This window comes from Amphiprion ocellaris, chromosome 22 (genome assembly GCF_022539595.1).
Source record: "Amphiprion ocellaris isolate individual 3 ecotype Okinawa chromosome 22, ASM2253959v1, whole genome shotgun sequence".
Taxonomy (NCBI): domain Eukaryota; kingdom Metazoa; phylum Chordata; class Actinopteri; family Pomacentridae; genus Amphiprion; species Amphiprion ocellaris.
In genome coordinates this window covers 2,071,749-2,092,696 of record NC_072787.1, presented here as the reverse complement: position 1 = coordinate 2,092,696, position 20,948 = coordinate 2,071,749, and the positions used below count along the sequence as shown (strand labels likewise).

General features: G+C 38.1%; 1 protein-coding gene across 2 annotated transcripts in view; it reads right to left on the bottom strand.

Annotated features, from left to right (window-relative positions):
- abcd3a (ATP-binding cassette, sub-family D (ALD), member 3a) overlaps nucleotides 1-18,287 on the bottom strand; it is a 28,118-nt gene extending 9,831 nt beyond the window's left edge. Inside the window, exons 1-15 of one of the 2 annotated variants that reach the window (XM_023299991.3) lie at nucleotides 18,132-18,287; nucleotides 15,498-15,534; nucleotides 15,289-15,387; nucleotides 13,636-13,724; nucleotides 12,286-12,355; nucleotides 7,802-7,899; nucleotides 6,550-6,673; nucleotides 6,104-6,160; nucleotides 4,592-4,734; nucleotides 4,438-4,507; nucleotides 3,213-3,282; nucleotides 2,905-3,002; nucleotides 2,353-2,444; nucleotides 189-280; nucleotides 6-78 (exon numbers count right to left, since the gene is read on the bottom strand). In XM_023299991.3, the coding sequence (XP_023155759.1) occupies nucleotides 6-78; nucleotides 189-280; nucleotides 2,353-2,444; nucleotides 2,905-3,002; nucleotides 3,213-3,282; nucleotides 4,438-4,507; nucleotides 4,592-4,734; nucleotides 6,104-6,160; nucleotides 6,550-6,673; nucleotides 7,802-7,899; nucleotides 12,286-12,355; nucleotides 13,636-13,724; nucleotides 15,289-15,387; nucleotides 15,498-15,534; nucleotides 18,132-18,241 (1,322 nt within the window). In that variant the 5' untranslated portion in view covers nucleotides 18,242-18,287. Of the gene's footprint in view, nucleotides 1-5; nucleotides 79-188; nucleotides 281-2,352; nucleotides 2,445-2,904; nucleotides 3,003-3,212; nucleotides 3,283-4,437; nucleotides 4,508-4,591; nucleotides 4,735-6,103; nucleotides 6,161-6,549; nucleotides 6,674-7,801; nucleotides 7,900-10,049; nucleotides 10,120-12,285; nucleotides 12,356-13,635; nucleotides 13,725-15,288; nucleotides 15,388-15,497; nucleotides 15,535-18,131 lie in introns of both variants that reach the window. The other variant, XM_023299990.3, reaches the window with a different exon arrangement.
- Nucleotides 18,288-20,948: the final 2,661 nt, after the last annotated feature.

Sequence of the window (20,948 nt, the reverse complement as noted above, 5' to 3'; positions counted from 1 at the left end):
CCTACTTGATGATGTTGTCTCTGTTAATAATTTGACCACTTCCAGGCACCAAAAGGAGTTTCTCTGCAGTGTCTTCTTCTACAGTGAATAGAATAAACCAAAAGTCAGATAAACTGTTTGGTTGCATATCTTCAGTTGTCTGACACTGTAATTCCTGCAGCATATTTCTTTCAGGAAGTGTTCCGTACCTTTCTCCTGCTGGGAAACCATTGTGCGTTCATATCTGCCAGCATTTAGCTCCTTCAGGACTTTCATCAGTTCAGTGATACGAGCTGTAAATCTATATGGGACATACACATGAATCATACAATCTGACAAACATTTAAATTCATCACAACAGATCCTAGCTTTGTCTGATGCACCCCGGCTCCATATATCATGCTGCCAGAAGCAATCCAGAGAAGAGACTTGAGAGTCTCAGAGGGAGATGTTTGTCCACTCCCCTGTCTTTGTGAGCCAGTCGTTGCTTTTGATGGAGCAGAAGAAACTTACTTTACCCAAATTTATATGAATGCCTGTACACCGTATTGTGCTACATGGTACATTGATGCTAGAAAAGTATTGTAATATGCTGCCGTAAATATTGATAGTATTGATCATGTTGTTAGAATCCGTACTTAAAGAAGATACAGGCTTTCTGCAGAAATCAGCCAGTCAAATTTAATGCTTTTAAATGCCATTTTAATGCTATACTGTAAAAATTTTAGTGCCATGAGCGTGAACTCAACAAATTACATGGGTTTGGTTTTTTGTAAAAGATGATTTTTATATGAAAACTCTACATTCCCTGAACCCTCCCTACATTTCACTCTTTCTGAATCCAGAAACCACCCCTGACCACTAACAGGCTGTAGTCATTCTCTGAATGCCACGTTTTTTTCTGGAATTTGCATTTCCCCACTTCCCAGCTCTCCTCCACCTGGTCCAGCCTACCGGTACACGACCGGCCAGAACAATTATCACAATGCTTCGACATGTTTATGCAGATCCACATATCTGATGAATTGCGGCCTATAATTATACATTATTATATAACTATTATCAAATATTTTTCTTGAAAACTGCAAAAAGAATTTTTAATGCCACTGAGAATCAAATTTAATGATTTTTAATGCCATTTAAGGCCTTAATATTTGAATGCCCTGCAGAAACCCTGATATAAGTACAAGTGTTTTAATAGAACGTGAAAAGAGCTAATCTTACAAACTATAATGGCACAATAACTAATTCCTATTGTTTTATGCCTTCTTTTTTTTAAATTAGATTTTTCATTTAAACTTCATTAAAAAAAACAACAACAACAACATTTTAGTCTACAGTCCATAATATCATCACAAGATTCAGAGAATTTGGAGATATCTCTGCACGTAAGCAGCAAGACTGAAAACCAGCACTGAATGCTCGTGACTTTCGATCCCTCAGAGGGCACTGCCTTAAAAACCGACATCATTCTGTAAAGCATGTTACCAGGTGGACTCAGGAACACTTTAGAAAACCACCGTCAGTTAAAACAGTTCGTCACTACATCTACAAGTGCAAGTTAAAAGCGAAAGCCACATATTAACAACACCCAGAAACGCTGCCAGGTTCTCTGGGCCTGAGCTCATCTGACATGGACAGACACAAAATGGAAAAGCCTGCTGTGGTCTGGTGAATTCACATTTCAAATTGTTTGTGGAAATCATGGATGTCATGTCGTCCGGGCTAAAGAGGAAAAGATCATCCAGATTTTTACAGCGCAAAGTTCAAAAGCCAGCATCTGAGATGGTATGAAGGAGTGTTATTGGGTAATGAAGTTTAGGGGTAACTTGTATATCTGTCCAGGCGTCATTAATGCTGAAAGGTACATACAGGTTTTGGAACAACGTATCCTGCCATCCAAGCAACGTCTTTTTCAGGGACATCTCTGCTTATTTCAGCTGGCTACATTGTGAACAAAACCAGGAGTTCACTCTTGCCCGAAAATGTAGACATGCTCATCTTCCTGGCACAAAACGCCCACTGAGCCAGATATTCGTCATTAATTGGGCCCGAGTATCCAGAGCCCAGAAATTGCTATTTGGACCAGCCCTAGTGGCTTCATAGTAAAAGAATGTGGGTAACTAGACTGGCCTGCTTGCAGTCCAGACCTGTCTCCCATTGAAAATGAGCGGCTCATAATGAAGCGCAAAATACGACAACATCAAAAAAACAATACAGTTTATCTGTTTGAACATTAAATAGCTTGTCTTTGTAGACTATTCGATTGAACATAGGTTGAAAAAGATTTGCAAATCATTGTATTGTGTTTTTATTTACATTTTAAACACAACATCCCAACTTTATTGTAACTGGGGTTTGTATAAAACTCACCCTGAGAGGCGGGTCATCTCTCGGCCAGCCAGAACAATCCTGCCCAAGGCCTGCGACATTCGCAGGAGCATCCTCCCACTCTGGTAGTAGTCCTATCAGCCACAAACAGCCAGTTCACATCAGAAAACCTCAAAGCCCACAAACACTACTGCATTATTGTTTAAAGCTACAGCACCAGTCAGAAGTTTGGATCACACCTTCTCATTCAATGGTTTTTATTTATTTTGATTATTCTCTACATTGTAGATCAATACTGAAGACATCAAAACTATATATATATGTGTGTGTGTGTGTGTGTGTGTGTGTGTGAGAGAAACAGAACACTTTGACTATGGCTTGTATTCACCGACTGGTTTGAAGGTGTGTGCTGCACTGACATGCAAGGATCCATTACTTTCTGTACAATACAAACATCAAACTGTAGAAATTAAAATTCAAAGGTGAATTACTTCCTCTGAGGGGTCAAAGACTGTACTCATTACAAAAGCTGTACTCCTGTTTAAAAGGTTTCTCGTTTCCCATGTGTGGACAAGTGTGCATGCGTTCTCTCACCTCAAGCAGCTCAGAGTGTGTGCTGTTCAGGTGTCGGGGGTGTGATAGGTTCAGGAATGGCCGGCTAACCACCAGGTAACCCACCACAGTGGCCAGATCTGCAGGGCAACAGCATGTGGACACATAAGAATAGATGTAACTCATGTTTTTGAGTTGACTTTGACTGCGAAAAAAGTAACGAGTGCCTAATTATGCTTTTGCAGCAGTTCCACACCATCATTTACGCTTGTAATTACGCAGATTCTACAGAATTCCCCCTCCCACATGGGCAAGGGATGTCAGTTTAAGAAAAGAATACATGTACTTACACTTGGCAATTATGCTGTCCACGAATCCCATAGAGAAGCGAAAGAAGATGAAGTTATGCAAGTGGTCCACCTGCAAGAAGTAATAATTATTTAATAAAAAATATCTTATACTTCTAGCCTATTCTGAAATTGGGAAAGCACATAGTAATGAGCGTAGAACTTTGTATGCCCATTGAAAAGTTTTCTTTTCTGATTTTTATTTATTGACTGCTTCCAAAAGAAAAAAGCGAAAAGTACTCAACAGCTCTCTGTACAACATACTGATGTCCCTGTCCTCTTGTAGCCACAGAGAATGTCCCGTTGTACATTTTCTTAGCTATTAAACGATATGTTGCCAGTTGATTTGAAGGAAATTTAATAAAAGCAATAAATCAGGTTTATCACGGCCTTTAAGTTCTGAGAAAACCTAGTTTTTGCTGACCTGAAGTGGTTTAACTTGTCACCTTGAGGCAGTGACCACATTATGCACTGCTGTTCGGGTTACAATTACTCTGCCAATGAACGTGGCGGAGTACTGTGACGATCGGTGTACGTTTTTCTGTCTGTCTGTCTGTGCACAACATTACTCAAAACTGGACTAACAGATATGCATGAAATTTTCAGAGAAGGTCAGAAATGACACAAGGACCAAGTGATTCCATTTTTGCAGTGATGCGGCTTATAGTCTGGAGCCACACATTTGGTAAAAATTTCTGTATCATTGTGAGATAGTGGCACGGCATCACTGTAACCATGACAACCAGTGAACACTACATCAGCTGATTGTGATCCTACTACAAATCCACCGCTGAGGACTTATCAGGACTTATCCGTTGGAAATGATAATTTGGGAATGACAATTGATTAAATTGTGGGGGTGTTTCTGAGACCCATCAGTTCCTGCCGTCTGCTACGTATTTGGGTCACACGATTCGGTATCAGTACACAACGTACACATGCAAAACACACACCTGTACTCAGTGCAACGTCATTTTGTTTGCAATTACATCTATATTAAATGGACATGTTCTATGTTGCTGTGATTTCTGCCACAATTTTTTTTCAAGATTTGGAAATGATATGAAGACTGATCAGCCTTGGTGGAGGAGCTCTCTGAGTGTTTTTCTTGTTACAGTTGCAAAAAAACACAGATTACACCAAATGGCGATCTTGGCTGTGATCTTACAGGATTCTTCAGAAAATAATTCATGCGGTCCCATTTGTGCACAAATGAAGTGTTACCCACCAGTTTCTTGAATGTGGCATGGATGGTCTGCTTTTCCCTCATGTTCCCGTTGTAGAAGGCAATCTCCTCGCTAAAGACAAGCGCAAAAATCAACGTAGCAATGTTGTAAACAGCTGTATAGTAACAGAGCTAGAACAGTTCTTGCTGTGTTTACCTGTTAGTAATAAGGCGAGAGTTGACATAGCGATACTCTCCCTCAAAGCGCTGCTCAGTGACTGTCATCTTGCCTATGGGCCTCCTCAGCCTGGTCAGGAACAGACCTGAGATCAGCAGGTAGGACATCATGATGGTTGGGCCCTGGTTAGGAGGGAAGAGGTGGACACAATCAAGTATTTATTTCAGATATGCCATAGCATCATAAAGAGAAAATAAAATACACAAAATGAAAAACTAAACAAATCCAAAACCTAGATTAATGTCTGACAAACAAGTAGGATGAAGTTTAATGTATTAGTTCCTACCTGCTAGATATCTGTATATCCCATAGCTTACCGTTTTCTGTTTGCATCAAGTCTAATACTTTTATATCTCTTAACCAAAATGCATGATTGTTTTTGTGACAAAGATGCATGGGTTACAGAAGTCATTGGAAACCCAAGACTACCAAGATATACAAGATCTTTACAAGTGTATGTAAACTTTTGTTCATGACTGTATGTGGACTAGAAAACCTGACTGTGACCTGCTGACAAATCAGCATAACATTTATTTGTTCTGTTTGGCTGAGCATAAAAAAAGAAAATGGTGTGCTCCCACTTAGCAAGAGTAAGACCAAGGATGAGAAATAAATCACACATACATAGTGTACGATTAGCACACTTCTAGTCCAGTTTTGGTCTGCAAGTGGGTGTTTTCACACAGGTCTAAGCAGACTTTTACAGACTTAAGTAGAAGACGACATTTACAGCTCATCTAAATTTGTACCCAGACTGAGTCCTTAACAAGCCTCCTGGGTTTGACTCCAGCCCATCCGCTTTGCTGCATATTGTCATTATGCATCCATGTCAAAAACAAATAAACAAAAACCAAACAAAAAATTACTACAGAACTACAAAAAACAAAACTCTTTCTGTGGTGATTTTCTGTCTTTTTTTGGGTGATTTTCTATCATTTGTGGAGATTTTTTTGTATTTTTGTGGTGATTTTCTGTCTCTTGTGATTTTTTTGTGGCAATTTTCTATCTTTTGTTGTGATTTTCTATCTTTTTGTGGTGTTTTTCTGTCTTTTTGTGGTGATATACCATCTTTTGTGGTGATTTTTTGTATTTCTATGGTAATTTTTCATGTGTTTTGTGATGATTCTTTTGTGAAGTTTTCTGCCTTTTTGGTAATTTTGCTTCAATTTGTGGGAATTTTCTGTTTTTTAATGTGAGTTTTCATGTTTTTTGAGGTGATTTTGCATCGTTAGGTGTCGTTTATGTTAAATTTGCTTCTTTTTGTGGTAATTTTGTGTCTGTTGAGGTGATTTTTCATGTTTTTTGTGATGATTTTGACAATCCACTCCGACACTAATATTCACCAATATGGGGCACCATCCCTGTATCCTTGGCTAAGCTCCATCGAACATGGCCATGATTTGTTTAAATAAACTTAAGTAGGTACGGTATAGTTTGTAATTAAAGCATTTCGACTGACTAAAGGAAACATGCTGGAGCTATTTTGCTTACCTGAGCACCAATAGCACTTGTCAGCTTGAAGATGTACAGTCCGATATCTAACAGAGGCTGAATGAGAGAAACAGGATAAGTAGATTTAAAAATAATACTCTAAATAATAATACTTTAAATGGTATGCACTTTGACTGCCTTGCATGACTGAAATTTGTCACCGATTCTGATATTTTTTATACAAAGCATCTTGTTAATAAGGTGGATTTGTTAATTGGCTTATTTCAAAAAATGCACTTCTACTGCCCCTCTACAGATGGCCTGTAGTGTGCACTGTTAGCACATTACATCTGATGCAGGACGAGTGCGTCATAAATAGAGTATCCTGCAGGGCATATAAAGCTTGAATGAAGATGCTGTGCTAGTCATTCCGTTACAAAGTTGTGCACAGTACTCCAATATACTAGTCCTTGTTTACTCATTCACTGCGTATGGTAGAGCTGCACCTTGCTGAGGTTGGAGTAAAGATCCACCACGCTGTTGCAGAACTTCTCTACATCCTGTGTCAGAAGCTGGTCGGCGTTAGCTATCCGGTTGTCCAGGTTTCCCATTTTGTAGTAAGTGAAACCTCTGAGGAGATAGAACACAAGATGAAGACTCAAAGAAACCAGAAAATCAAATAAGACATGCTTCTATTTTGGACTGAAAGGTCAGAGCTTTAGATAATCTCCAGGTGAGAGCCACAGGTTCTGAACGGGTCAAAAACATCTGCCAAACATCAATTACACAATGTCACTTGTTTCATTTTTCCCCTTTTTGAAAAAAGACGTGCCTTCTTCAACAGTATAGGTAATGATGTTGCAATTTGCTGCTAAAATGCACTGGACAATGGAACAGTCGCATCCTGGTCTCTAGACTGAAAACAAAAGGGGGTTAACGGTATTTATATACTTTTGTTTGTTGCTAGCAGCTTAGATGGCAGCTTTGGGTTTCCTTTAAAACATGACCTGTGCTATGCTATGCTACATCTGTAGGGTCAATGTTCAGCAGTAAAAAGTCTATACAAACTAAAGCATACACCAAGTTCTTTCTGAACATACTGACAACGAAGTACCAACACAAAGACAGAATTACTAAGGTTCTGATATTTTTCCATTAAAAGTAGAAAAGCTTAGCAAAGGAAACCTGAATGATTCTGTTAAAAGGTGCTAAAGAAGAATACTGCTACAGAATGGGGGAAAAAACATGATGACCATGACTACAAACAGGCTATTGTATAATATCTACAGGTGGGGTGGCCATGACTGCCAGTTTCCCACAGTCAAAGGTAATGTATTGACACTGTTCATTTTGTGTTAACGTAGATATTCAGTTTCATTCAAAGTGGAAAGTGATGCATAATGGATTTTTGCCAATGTCTGACAATGCTAATGCCAATACTGATATGCACACTTATTATTCCTACATATTAAAACAACATTCTGCCTATTTTTTTCATGATGACTCACTGGCAGGTGCAGACATAATGATTTTCAAAGTACACATTCACTGGAGAAAAAAAGAAAATTGAATCGTGAAAAACATAAAATATATAACATTTTACCAATATTTAATTTCAAAGCATTCATCTGCTGATACCGATAACGGTCCAATATCATTGCGAATTCCTAACATTGGGAAAAGCAGTAGGGGAAATGTAGAGGTAGGTGCTTCTGTTGACAAAAGACATAAAAGTCTAAATATTTTTGCAGTACTTACTGTAGGTATTGGTCATACAGGTACTTTGTGAGCCTCTCACGGCACCTTAGCTTCAACTCATTTAGGCCCAACTTCAGGAAATTGTTGACCAAGGCAATCTGCAAAGAGCCAGTCAGACATAACAAACATATATGTATACAGCTCTCTATTTCAGTATGGCTGTAACAGATGAAGATTTTTGAAAATCTTTTTAGTATTCAGCTTGATGGTTTCCCAATTAGATGCACAGGATAGGGAATACGGGCAACATGCAAAAAGCAATAATAATTAGCAGGATTTTCCAAGAGCCATGCAAACTCACAACCTTGAGAACTAGGCTGGCAATCGTCTACGTTTATCTGTTTAAACAGAACAAGTACTGTGTGTGTACCAAACCCTGACACACATGAAAGCCACAAATGATTCATACTCGTGCCAAACTGTGATTTACAGTGAATTTCTATTTGACCAAGAAATGACATGTGACAATAAGACATTGGGAACTATTTCTATATGTGTGTGTTTTTTTTTCCAAGTAAAACATTTCAGGTCATACTCCAAGTTATTTATAACCCTTGAATCTGTCTCAGTTCTTTTGAGAAAATGCAGTTTCTTTTCCAAACGGTCTTGGTAAGTTTTATCATGTTCTAGAGCATTCTAATACACTATAAATTAGGAAAAGCTGGTGCAGTGGATAGTCAGTTAATGGTCAATTGCAAGTCATGACTAAAACCAAAGAGCAAGTGAACTCAATATTAGGGTCAATCACTGGAGTGACAAGACATGTGAAGGCTATAAAGCCATATCAAAGTGTTTTTACGTGCCGGTGGCCACAGTGCAAAGCATCATCAACAAATACAAGATGTTCCACAATGTGAAAAATGTCAAAAGGTATGATAAGGAGGCAAAAGTAGCCTCTGCACTGATAAGAAGGGCAGTGTGAAAGACCAAGAACAATCCAAGGATCAACACTCTGCACAAGGCTGCATGAACACGAACTCAGGATGACTCCACTTTTCCAAAACACACACACACAAGCTCAGCAAGCAAAAGCAAACCAGGACAAATAAGAAAAATTCCGGTCATCAGTTCTGTAGTCTGACAAGATGAAAATGGAGTTCTTTGGACACAGATATGAAAGGAAGGAAGGAGAAACATTTAACCCCAAGAATACGATCACCACTGTTAAGCATGGTAGTGGGAATGGAAAACTTTGGGGGTGTTTTTCAGTCAATAGACCAAGGAGATCTAAGATCTTGTCAAAGCAAACAGCATCAAACAGATCATGAGAAAAGAGGATCACATTAAGAAAATACTCCGGCAGTTTGCAGAATAACTTTGTCTTTGGGAACTTCTGACAAGACAATGATCTGAAACATACAGCCAGAGTGGTCAATAAAAAGCTCCCAGAAAACATAGTAAGTATTTCTGAGTGGCTTAGGAAATCTACGGAGGGAACTGAGGACCGGTGTGATGGCAAAGAAGCCTTCCAATCTCAAAGACCTGCAGATTTTCACAAAGAGAAGCAGAACAAAATCCCAGCAGAGACAGGCACAAAGCTTGTTGTACAGGGAGAAAAAAACATAGAAACAAAGAAAAAGTTTTAAAAAAAAAAGTTTCAAAGATCTCTAACACAATATATCATCGTCTTTTGTCACTTGTATGTCATTTCTAGCCAGAAGATACAATTCACTATAAATCATTATTTGCAAATGTGTATTAATGTGTCTCTGAAACAACAAATCCCTCCAGTTTTAATTTACACCTGATAAAGACTATAGAAGTCAGGTGAGTTTAAAAATATTCAGCCTTGTTAAATAAAAAAAAAAAAAACATAAATGGTTTAATTTCTTCAGCAGGAACCAATGAGGTTGAGACAGAGAGGCACACACAGGGTCTGACACAATGACTAACACACAGTTCTTTGTTTTTTTGGTGGGATTTGTTGACAATTAAAACAAAAAAAAAAACATAGAATATTGTCAGCCATTTATCAGTGATGTTCACAGTGATAGACATAGATCATAATTTACGTTAGCTAAAACAAACAAACAAAAGAGCAAAAATAATTCCATGAAAAAAATATCTACTACCACCAGAGAATTAGTGGTTACACAGAAATACCAGTGTTTTTCATATCAGGTTTTCTATGGACATTTTTTAAATCAAACAATGCAGAACTATAAAGTGACAGAATGTACAGATTATGCTATTCAGATAAAATGCATGAATGTCAAATAAATGAAAAGTTACCAAAAAAGACACTTACAAGTGGCATGAATTTGATAAAGCTGAACAAGAAGATCTTGAAATCTTTTGTGGAGCGACCAATAATTGCACTGCAAACCACAACATGCACAAAAATAAGCAAACATTGCCAAGAGGGTCATTGAGTCAAATACTAGGGCTTGATCAGCTTAAATGTCCTCTCCATGCAGCTTCACTAAACAAACTACAACTTCAACTTGGAGAAAAAGGACAACTTCTTTCCCTGATATGAAACATACAGGCACAGTGGAGTTCTGGCACAGATTAATACAGGAATATCATTCAGTTTATGCATTTCCATGACACTTTAGGATGCACACAGAACAAACATTGGGAGATTGTAGAACCACGCTGATGTGCTTTCACAAATTCTGACAATTACAGTCAGATCTGAGCTTTTATCACAACTGATAGAATCCTGCTTTAATTTGAGGTAGACTGTTCATTTTGTTACTGACACAAGGTTCATTATTGTGAACATTCTTTGTCATTAACAGCAACAGTAAAACTATACTTGGCTCCAGAAATAAACATCAGAACACAGCTGGAATATATTAGCTAGGAGCATTTCTATTGCAAAAATATACTCAATATTAAAAACTCAGATTACAGTTATATTTTATTTTATTGATCAGATATTTATCAGTTTAACCTTTTTTTTTGTCTTTGTATGAGATATTTGATGAATCTCTAAATAAACTGTAGTTGAACAAATGATTCAATATTTCTACCCACGGATGTTTGTTTTCAGTAATTATAATCTTTGGAATACAGTGCTGGAGGAGTTCTTTGTTATGAACTTTTGAACGTTTCAAGCTCCGATTAATCTAAATTTAAAGAGTTTTATGTATACAGGGGGTCCTCGACTTAGTTACGTTCCTACGGACGGATGCAAGTCGATTTTCACCAGGTGAAAATCCGAACAAAGTCGTTACATGCATCACGATATCGATCAGTTCTTCAGAAAAGTCCTGAATACCAATGACTTTTATGCATGTATGAATCATTTTACTAGAAGATAACAGAATATTGTAACGGACTGATATTGTTGTTGATGTTGATGTTTCAATGTTTATTGTTCAGTTCCAGATTTACCTAATGTCAGTGAACGTGCCATGTTTAGTTAGCTCACCTCTGATTGGCTGAGAGTCAGCAGTAGAGAGAGCTGGGAACGGCGGCTAATTCTGGAGCTAAGTTATGGGGTTTTTCTAGTTATTCTGGCGTTGGCTACGGTCCACAGTATCCTGTATGAAGGTTCAATAAACCAGCAGAAAACCAGATAAAGTCTCACTCATTCATCACAGAGGGTCACTACAATATGTTGACCTGTTTTTACAACTTGACCCATGTTGGTCGGTGTTTCTTCCTGTTCCCAGCGTTTTATTCTATCTAATTTCACTTCCATGGAGACGGCTTTCCTTTTCTGAGAAGCACTGCTCTGAGAACAATCTGACTTGCACTTGGGAGCCACAATGAAGGGCAAAAAGTTAGTGAATGTAGCACAATCCAAGGTGGCGTACAACCGGAGAATGGAAACAAAGCCGTCTTATAGCGCCTCATGACGACATATTCATCCGCTCTGCTTGTCAACTAGTTCCACATAACCAGCTCTGACGTAACAACGAAACGCCGTAGGTCGAGGACATCATAAACCGAGGACCCCCTGTACTCAATGAAACAGTGATATTTTTACCATTATTCAAGTTTGCATCTTCTAATGATTCATAGATAAGACTATATTAATTTAAGATGACTAAGATACTCGGCCTGTAATTTAGATTTTTTACTAAATAATCACCACGTAACATGTTTTTCATCCTGTTTTGAAGGCTTTTATAATAAAAACAGGCTCTCCCATTACAATACAATATTTTGTGACGGACTAAACTATATTTAATGGCTGTGGGTTTTATATTAAACTAAAATGTTTCATGATTTAATCAAACCCAGGAACACACACTAAAGCAGAAATAAAATTTTCAGTTAAATCAGAAACACTTTTAAACACATAAATTGAATGGAATTCCATGTGAAAATGTTTTCTAGGTATGCAAACAGCATTAATTTGACCATTTGATAAAAGCCACAGGTCAGTGTCATGATTTGAAGGGAAAAGTAGATCCCAGACAGTAAGTGACGAACAACACACTTAAAAAGCTGATGTTAAAATGAGGTTAAAACAACAGTGTTAGTGGCTCGGTGTTCATCTCAGGGAGAAGCACATCTTTGACAGTTACCCCTGGTATGACTGATATGTAGGAATAAAAGTGTGTCTTGAATAAACAGATGTCTCTGCTTATAATACCACTGTGGAGAATCAAAAGAAAGTCATTAATTCCTGCAAAGAGCAAAACAATAATGTACTTTCAGAACAAAAGTAATGACTTCAGGTGGATTCGCTTCAACATCCTAAAGCCTTGATACTGTGACAACTAATTGTTTAACCAGTTTAAGTAATTTTAAAAAAATAAAATCAGTCTAAATTCTGTGATTTCAGCTTTTTAAAGTAATAAAGGATTATCTTATCTTTTTAAATGTGAATATTTTCTGGTTTATTTCTTCTATGACAGTAAACTGAAGATCTTTGGACTAAACAAAACATTTGAGGAAACTCTGAACCCCACTTTCACCATTTTCTAACTTTGTAGAGACAAAACAATTAATAGGATAATCAACTGGAGCACTTTTTAAAAAATAAAATCAGTCTAAATTCTGTGATTTTAGCTCCTTAAATGTAAATATTTTCTGGTTTCTCTGCAGAAGGCCACTTAGGACATGTTCTTATGCAAACTACGTAAGCGTTAGACAAATGGGATTTGGCAGTAATCGCTCAAAATCTGCTTGCATTTTGAAGCGGACAAACAAATTCCAACAATTTGCACCAATATAATTATGCATTAACTATGTGATAGCAACAACACACATAGAAACTCACTTTGGGCAACAATATATACTGAAATGTCAGAATGACAATCAGGTTCCCAGACAAATATATCTAAAAATTCATGTGCCGTTTATAAAATGCATAAAAATGATCAGTAAACTGTACAGACAGGTAAAGACTACTAGTGATGAGTAAGAATGACCAGATATTGGTCTGATAAAAGCTACCCATTTCCAGTTGAACATTCCTGAACCCATTTTGCGCATTAAAATGTTGGTCCATGTAGGACAGTCCAAACTGGAATGTGGCTTGTGTACACTTTTCTAAATGGACCTTAAAACAGCACGATAAGATACGGAGAGAAGAGGAGGTTTCTTGTCCAGACTACTGCCCTAAAATGGCCTTGCTCATGCAGTATCTCTCTGACTTACTTATTTGATTGAACCATTTTTTGAAGTTGATTCAGCCTTCCTGATTGCCTTCCAAGGCAAACCAGACAGTATGTGCGGCTTTCGGTTGTTGGCATTTGGTATTAGATTTACTCTTGCAATGAAAACTGTTAACTGTAAGGGGCAAATACAGTCAATCTCTCCCAACAGTCAGCTGAAGGTTCATTCATATATGGACATAAACAGTGGGTTGCAAAGGCTGCCACATGGTGGTGGCATAAAACAAACAACATTCTTCTCAGGCCAAGTCTGACCTTTCAATCATGGTGCCGTTCTGGATCATCCATACATCACAGTAGGTCCTGGTCACCAACATGGTGGCGATGAGGATAAGGTAACCAGTCTGTTGTGAAGACACAACCACAAAGAACAGTTAGGCAATTCGTAAAACCCTGCAGACCATAAAGTCCTTTATCGTCCTGTCCTTGACTTCGGTCATATCTGCTGAACTGATTGGATAACAGGAGCGATGTGGCCGGGACTTTGGCTTATGAAACCTGTGCTTCTGTGTCAAAGGGCTCTGTACAGCCATTATTAACACTTGTAATCAAATTTTTTTCAAAATCTAACTCTTAGTTGCCAGAACACTTGTTTTGCCAACAGTGAATGGAACAGCTACATGTTTTTAATGAAACCTTTTCAATTGGACTGGCATGGCAGATGGAACACTATTATTTTAACAAAAAACAACTGTCCACATAGGAAAAAAAACTCAGAAATCTTGCTTAATTCTGCTTTACAAAGGACATACAACAAAAGTTAACACAGCTGACACCAATACTCAAATTCAAGACAACAACAATGAGCTGGAGGAAAATTTGTAAGCACTAATAAATAATGAATTGAACAAGTGAGTGAGTATGTTCTTAGCTGTTTAAAGAGCAGCGTGACAGTGTTCTGTGCATATTCTACTGTATTGTACTGACACTTAAAGACATATCCGTATAGTATACGCTCTGCAATTAAAAATTTTAAACAATGCAAATGCTAGTTTTCACTTTGAGCAATACAAGCTAATGTGCATGCCTACGCAGGAGGGGTTTAAGTTTTCAGCTGTTTGTTGCACATCACTCTGAACAGATCTGCTTTTAGATTTAAAAAAATGTAGCTGCCTACAGAAGCCACATATTGACTCAAATCTAACCTGCTTTAATGCTGTAATACAGGCATATAGCTCATGCATTGAGTGTAGGTAGTCTGTGGATGACCTACACAGACCAAGCACTGATGGTGCTGGTCTGCTAATGTGATGCTCATGCTACACTTTCATATGGTTTAAGACCTTATGAAGGATGGTGCTGTTGAAGACATTTCACTTTAGTCCTCTGAGGTTTGCTGTAGTGGGGTGTTTATTAGTATTCCAATATACAGACGTACAAATCTGCAAAGGTAAACCAACCCAGAACATTTGCAGAGTAGATTTTATAGGGATGGTCAGAGGGTAGGGAGGGGGCTGTGTGTAAACACCAAAGTGAACAGTGGTTAGCTTGCATATCATGACTAATCAATGACAGAGAGTAACAAAACAAAGAACAATAGGTGACTGAATCAAGAGCTCTGGTAGATAACAGAAGGTAAGAGAATTAACAATATCAATGGATGATGGAATAAAGGAGTACAAGATGTGCTACTTCATCAGCGTGATGATTGGGCTTTAAAAATCCCCTCAGACACCATTTAAAACTCTGTATACGGCACATCATTCTGCACCACAAAGCTCTGCCATCCAAATCAAAGAACAACATGAAAAAAATGGAGAGACGGTTGGGATAAGTTTATGGTATTGATGCTGTGTCAGCATGTTACAACATACAAACCTTTGCTATAAATACATAACCTTCAGTCAGGTTTTAATCTGAAGAACTGTTTTAGACATCTGGAAGCTGGCAGGAGGAGTCAAACCTCACCTCCATGCAGAAAAATCGTGGCACCATGATCCGCAGAATCCGGAGGATTCTGAGGAAGAACACCTTGTCCACTGCTGCTCTGTCTTTTTTACCATCTTTCTATATGAAGATAAGAAAAGGAGATTCAGCCACAGCTAACTATGTATGGCAAAGTTCATGGAAACTTTAAAGGCTATAAGCAGTCAAACAAGGAAGTAAGTCTGACATACCTCTGTGTTCAGCACTAGATGTGAGCCTCCTTGTTTACTGCAATAAACAACAATAAATCAGACTGAATAAAATGCTAAACTAAAAGCATTAGACATGTAAGATTGTTCATATCCCAGATGTTACCTTTATACATCAAGAAACACTGAGTAAATATTATTCTGACTGCAAGAAAAACTTATGAAATTGTGTAAGTCGGACTGGACAATAACTTCATAATGCTCTTTTTGCATTTTTGTTATCATTCAGGGATAAAGGAACAACACTTACTGCATTACTGTGGGAAATACATACTATACATATACACACCGTTCAAAAGTTTGGGTTCATCCAGACAATTTAAAGTTTTCCATAAAAAAAAAAAAATCCCACTTTATTTCATGTACTAACATAACTGCACAAGGGTTTTCTAATCATCAATGAGCCTTTAGCTAACACAATGTAGCATTAGAACACAGGAGTGATGGTTGCTGGAAATGTTCCTCTGTACCTCTATGGAGATATTCCATTAAAAATCAGCTGTTTCCAGCTGGATTAGTCATTTACCACATTAACAAGGTCTACACTGGATTAATCATTCATTTAATGTTATCTTCATTGAAAAAACACTGCAGTGACTCCAAACTGTTGAATGGTAGTGTATGTAATAATAAAGTTAACATGGTCATTGGATTAATATTATTAAGATTTGAATTTGCTTGTTAAAATACAAACAAACATTCAAGTTTAGTACATTTACATTTAATCAACAGTTTTCATTCTCTACTAATTCTCCAGGAATGTTACAGAATCATAAACTATATTTATTTTGTGACAGTAAAATCAGACCTTCGTTTTATCCACTCTTTACGCTTTACAACAATAACGGCAGTAAAACATGGAGACAATAACATAAAGGTAGTCCAGCATCTTTGCAGTGATCACATACAAGTGCTTTTTTTAGATAGATGGTGTGTTTGTCCCATCTTTTGGAAGGCTCCAGCATGGGTAGAAATATGGACCCTCTCAACACTGTAGGGTTTTGGTTATGTCAACATTAGGAGGGCCAAAATGCAATTCAAAAGTTGTGTCACGGCTACAAATCTAACGCAAGAATGAGACAGGTTTTATGTCACTAAATACTAGATGAGAGAGGTCCAGTAAAAGTTAATAAGATCTGTTGCCATGACATTACTGAACAGTATTTCACTATTGCCAGAGAGAAAACAAGTACATACATGTAAACTTGTCTCCAAACACTGAAAGCTCCTGTAGTGTTCAGTCACATGTAAGTACTAAGTGTCCGTATGTCAGATTATTAATCTAAATACAGTAGTAGCGCTGAGACTGTAAGGACTGTACACTTAACCTAGCCCTGTTGGAAATGCAATGTGGCGCATGGCAGTTGGGACACTAAATAATAGAAATACAGCTTGGCGTTTCTAGTTTGTGGGTGTCAAACATACCAGCCCACCAGAGGGTCCAATCCAGCACGCAAGATAACTTCACAAAGGGTGAAAATTACAGAGATGGGTTTTTTCAATAAAAGTAACCGCTATTTTAAATTTGTCCAATGCACTAACACAATTTTCATGTCTTTTTTAATGTCAAAATTTTATAAATTTACAAGGAATGGGGACAGCTTGATTTTGCATGGTGTGTCAGTTCAGGTGGTCAGGATTACTACACAGATGATAATAATAAATTTATATGGATAGCACCTTTAAGAAGAACATTCACAAAGTGCTTTGACATGTAGAACATAAAAAATGACAAAAATGTACAGAATGGATAGCTAATTAAAAGCTGGAAACACCTTCACCTTCTTCTTTAACAGTTCCCATACTTTGTATGGTGTGTCAGTTCAGGTGGTCAGGACTACACAGACGTGGAAATGAATGTAAATTTAAAATCGTTTCTAGAGCGTGATAAGTTGTTTCGATCACAAAGTAAAATACTACATTGATCAATTTCAGATACTTGTCACTAGCAGTTTATTTACAAAAGGTTTTGTACCTTTTGTAAATAAACTGTGATCTATATATTGTTATGTGTAAATGATAAACTGAGGCATACTACTGCTGAAATTGCGCTTATTTTTCTTAAGAAATTTCAGTTAGTTCATTAAATGTGAACATTTTCAGTTCAGAATGTATTTTTTGGTACTAAAAGGGGAAAAGTTGGAGTTGTGGTTATTTTAAGGTTATTATGTTGTGATTTTACTGCTCTGGTCCACTTGAGATGATATTGGGCTGAACTAAAATGAGTTGTCCTAGAGAATGTAGAGTCAAAACTATAAAGTGTGAAAAACATCGACAGCTAACAACACAAAGACACAACAATGAGGTTATCACCAAGTTAGACTGAGCCGCACAAACCGGCCAGTCTTAGTCGGACAGTAACGATACTTCTCGGAGCACAAAGACATTCATTGTTCGGTGTTGTACTGAGATTAGAGTCGGTGGAACCGGTGAGCACGACGGACAGACAGCTAGCTGTGAACATGAAGGTGAGGCCAGCGTCTCAGCAGCAGGTCGCTGTCACCTGTCAGAATGGGCAGCTAGCAGTTGCTAACTAGCATTCTTATAGCAGTCACAAACTCAACGGAAAGCCAAGTTTTCCGCAAAACTCGACCTGTTAAACTACACACCACTCACCTGTTTTGTTTGGGCTTCCTGTTTCGGTGCTTCAGCAGGTATAAGAGCAGCAAAACGCCGCCCGCTATGGAGGAGTTTCTCGCTGTCAAATGTCTACTAAAGGCGGCCATGTTTCTGACACAACGACCGGTTGGACTGTTCCAGCTAGCCAGGCTCGCTGCGCCTACAGTTTACGACAGTTTAGGAGCATCACGCCATTTCTTCTTCTCCTCCGTCCTCCTCCTTCTCCTCATAAAATGATCACGTCTGCCCTCTGTGGACCAGAGGCGGTAGTTGTCCAATTCTTGGTACTCAGTACTCAGTTGTATCATTTTCGACGAATATAAAACCTATATATATATATATATATATATATATATATATATATATATATATATATATATATATATATATATATATATATATATATATATATATATATATATATATATATATATATATATAGGTTTTAGCAGTCTAACATTTGATGTTTATTTTATACAGAGTGTGTAGGGTAGCACTTTGGACTCCTGTCCTAAATGACTTTCAAAGTACTGAGTAAATGTATATTTTACTGTCACAAACCTACAGTCAAGCATGACAATTGGGGCACTAAATACAAGACACATCATAACATTGTTTGTTTTTGTTGTTTCATTTTACATATTTTGGTGCTTTATTAAAATACTAAAGCTTTACTAAAATACGTATGCCCCACATAAACAACACTAAGACTGCTGTGGTTGTTTCCAGAAGCCCAGTGTCTCAATAATACGAACAGAAGGTTCGATTACCAGGACAGTTTGTATAGTTCGCTGTCCAGCCAAACCAAATAACTGAGCAAGAAGGTCTTTCATCAACAATCACTCTAATAAGGTTCTCCCCAGAAAAATGTGGAACCTGTCTGAAGGACAATCATCTCAGCAGCACTCCATCAAGTTCTCCCATTGCAGGTAGGCTACAGGTTGACTACAGTTTCAAAATGTTAAAGACTGCATCATAGTTCAACATCTGTCATTCTCTGCACTGTCAAGATCATATGTGATGCTGCATACATCATTTCTAATGTGGAGGCCAAGTGGTCTGGGTCTGTTCATGACTGGAGGATTTATCATGAGTCTAACCTGAGCAACAGACTGCAACGTGGGAAGCAGCCTAAAGATTTTTACAATATAATTCACCTGTCTCCCTCCTTTAATATACTCTAATGTATCCACTATACATTACAGGAGAGTTTGATGGCCTTCTGCTGGGTGACAGGGGTTACCATGCCAACCCAGGCTGATGACCTCATACCCTGACCCTGAACCAGGCCCCCAACAGAACTTCAACCAGGTTCACTGCAGGATGAGAGCCAGGGTGGAGATGACCATAGACCTGCTGAAAGCCTGTTTCCAGTGTCTACATCACCTCAGGGTGACTCCTGAGAGGCCTGTGATATTATTGTGGCATTTGTTGTTCTTCATAATATTACCACTATTAGAGGAGAGCAACACTCTGCCCTACAAACTGAAGACCCAGATGATGACCTCATCCACCTGCCAGCTATCCAGGACAGCAGAGCAGTCAGAGACACCATATGCAATAATCACTTTAGAGTTTAAGTCTCCATCATCACCACCACAGCAGTGAAATAAACACATGATACACATTTTATTTGGTCTTCTTTATTTCCTACAAATAAAAGAGCTAGTTTAGTTCATGTTCCAGTAGTTAACATAATTCACCAGTGACCTGCACCCACCTCTAACTTGTGCTCCAGTATTTCAGTTTCCAGATCTGCCCTCCTAATCTGGTGGTCCAAGTACTGCATTTCTTTATCTGTTTTCTGGATTTTTTTTCCAGCAAATGCATTTTGTAAATCTGTTTTACTGATAACTGGGAATACACAAAGGACATTAAATTATACAGTTGCACATGAATTCCATGGACTGAACCTCTGGTGTTTACTGAACATCCATCTCACTGTGTCAGTCTGCGCAGTGGAAGTTGAGGAAGCATCCTGCTGCTGTCCAGCCATGCTCTGTTAAAAAGGAGGAGAATGTGCAATACTTCAGTGTAGGCTAAATGTCACACTCTATATTCCACCAGGATGTTAAGAAATGTGAATGGGAAGAGAACTATCAGTAACATACCTCTAGATGCCTTTCTGGATCCCTCTCTGTAAAGGCAGCAGACACAGTTTCATCCTCTTCATCCTAGATGAGTGATATGTTTCAGTGGACTTAAACTACCATTTGGATAAATCTTTGGAGTATTGCCTACTTACAGTTACAAGGTCTGTTGTGGCATGAAGGGGCTCAACCAGGCAGATAACACCATCAGAATCTGTTGGGCCAGAAGAGAAATATTTGTATGAATATGCTTTAATATATATATATATAGGCATATTTTATAAAAGCACCTGTGTCTTGGGAGGTGGTCTCGGAGGATGAGCTCCCTCCAGGGAATCCCGCAGCCACTGGCATTCTGAAATTCTGGCTTAGAGCCAGCGGTGCTGGGCCACCACCCGTTTTACAGGCATCTGCTTTCTTTCTGTTGGCTGAGTAGAAGTCTGTGTTAGTTTAAATAGGCTTCATTATTTAACAGAACATGATAAGGATGCAGACATTTAGGCTGTGTGGGATAGAACCACTGCACAGTCAAACAACCACTTAATATTTAGGCTACTTCACAATGTAAAACATGATCAAAATGAGGTAGCTCCATGAGATTATGCTGAGGTCTTACCTGTTTGAACAATGTTTTTATATTTCATCTTCAGCTGCTGCCACATGCGCTTCTCCCCTGCAGGTTTGCACCTAAATGAAATAGTTTAATATGCTACCATTCAAACAG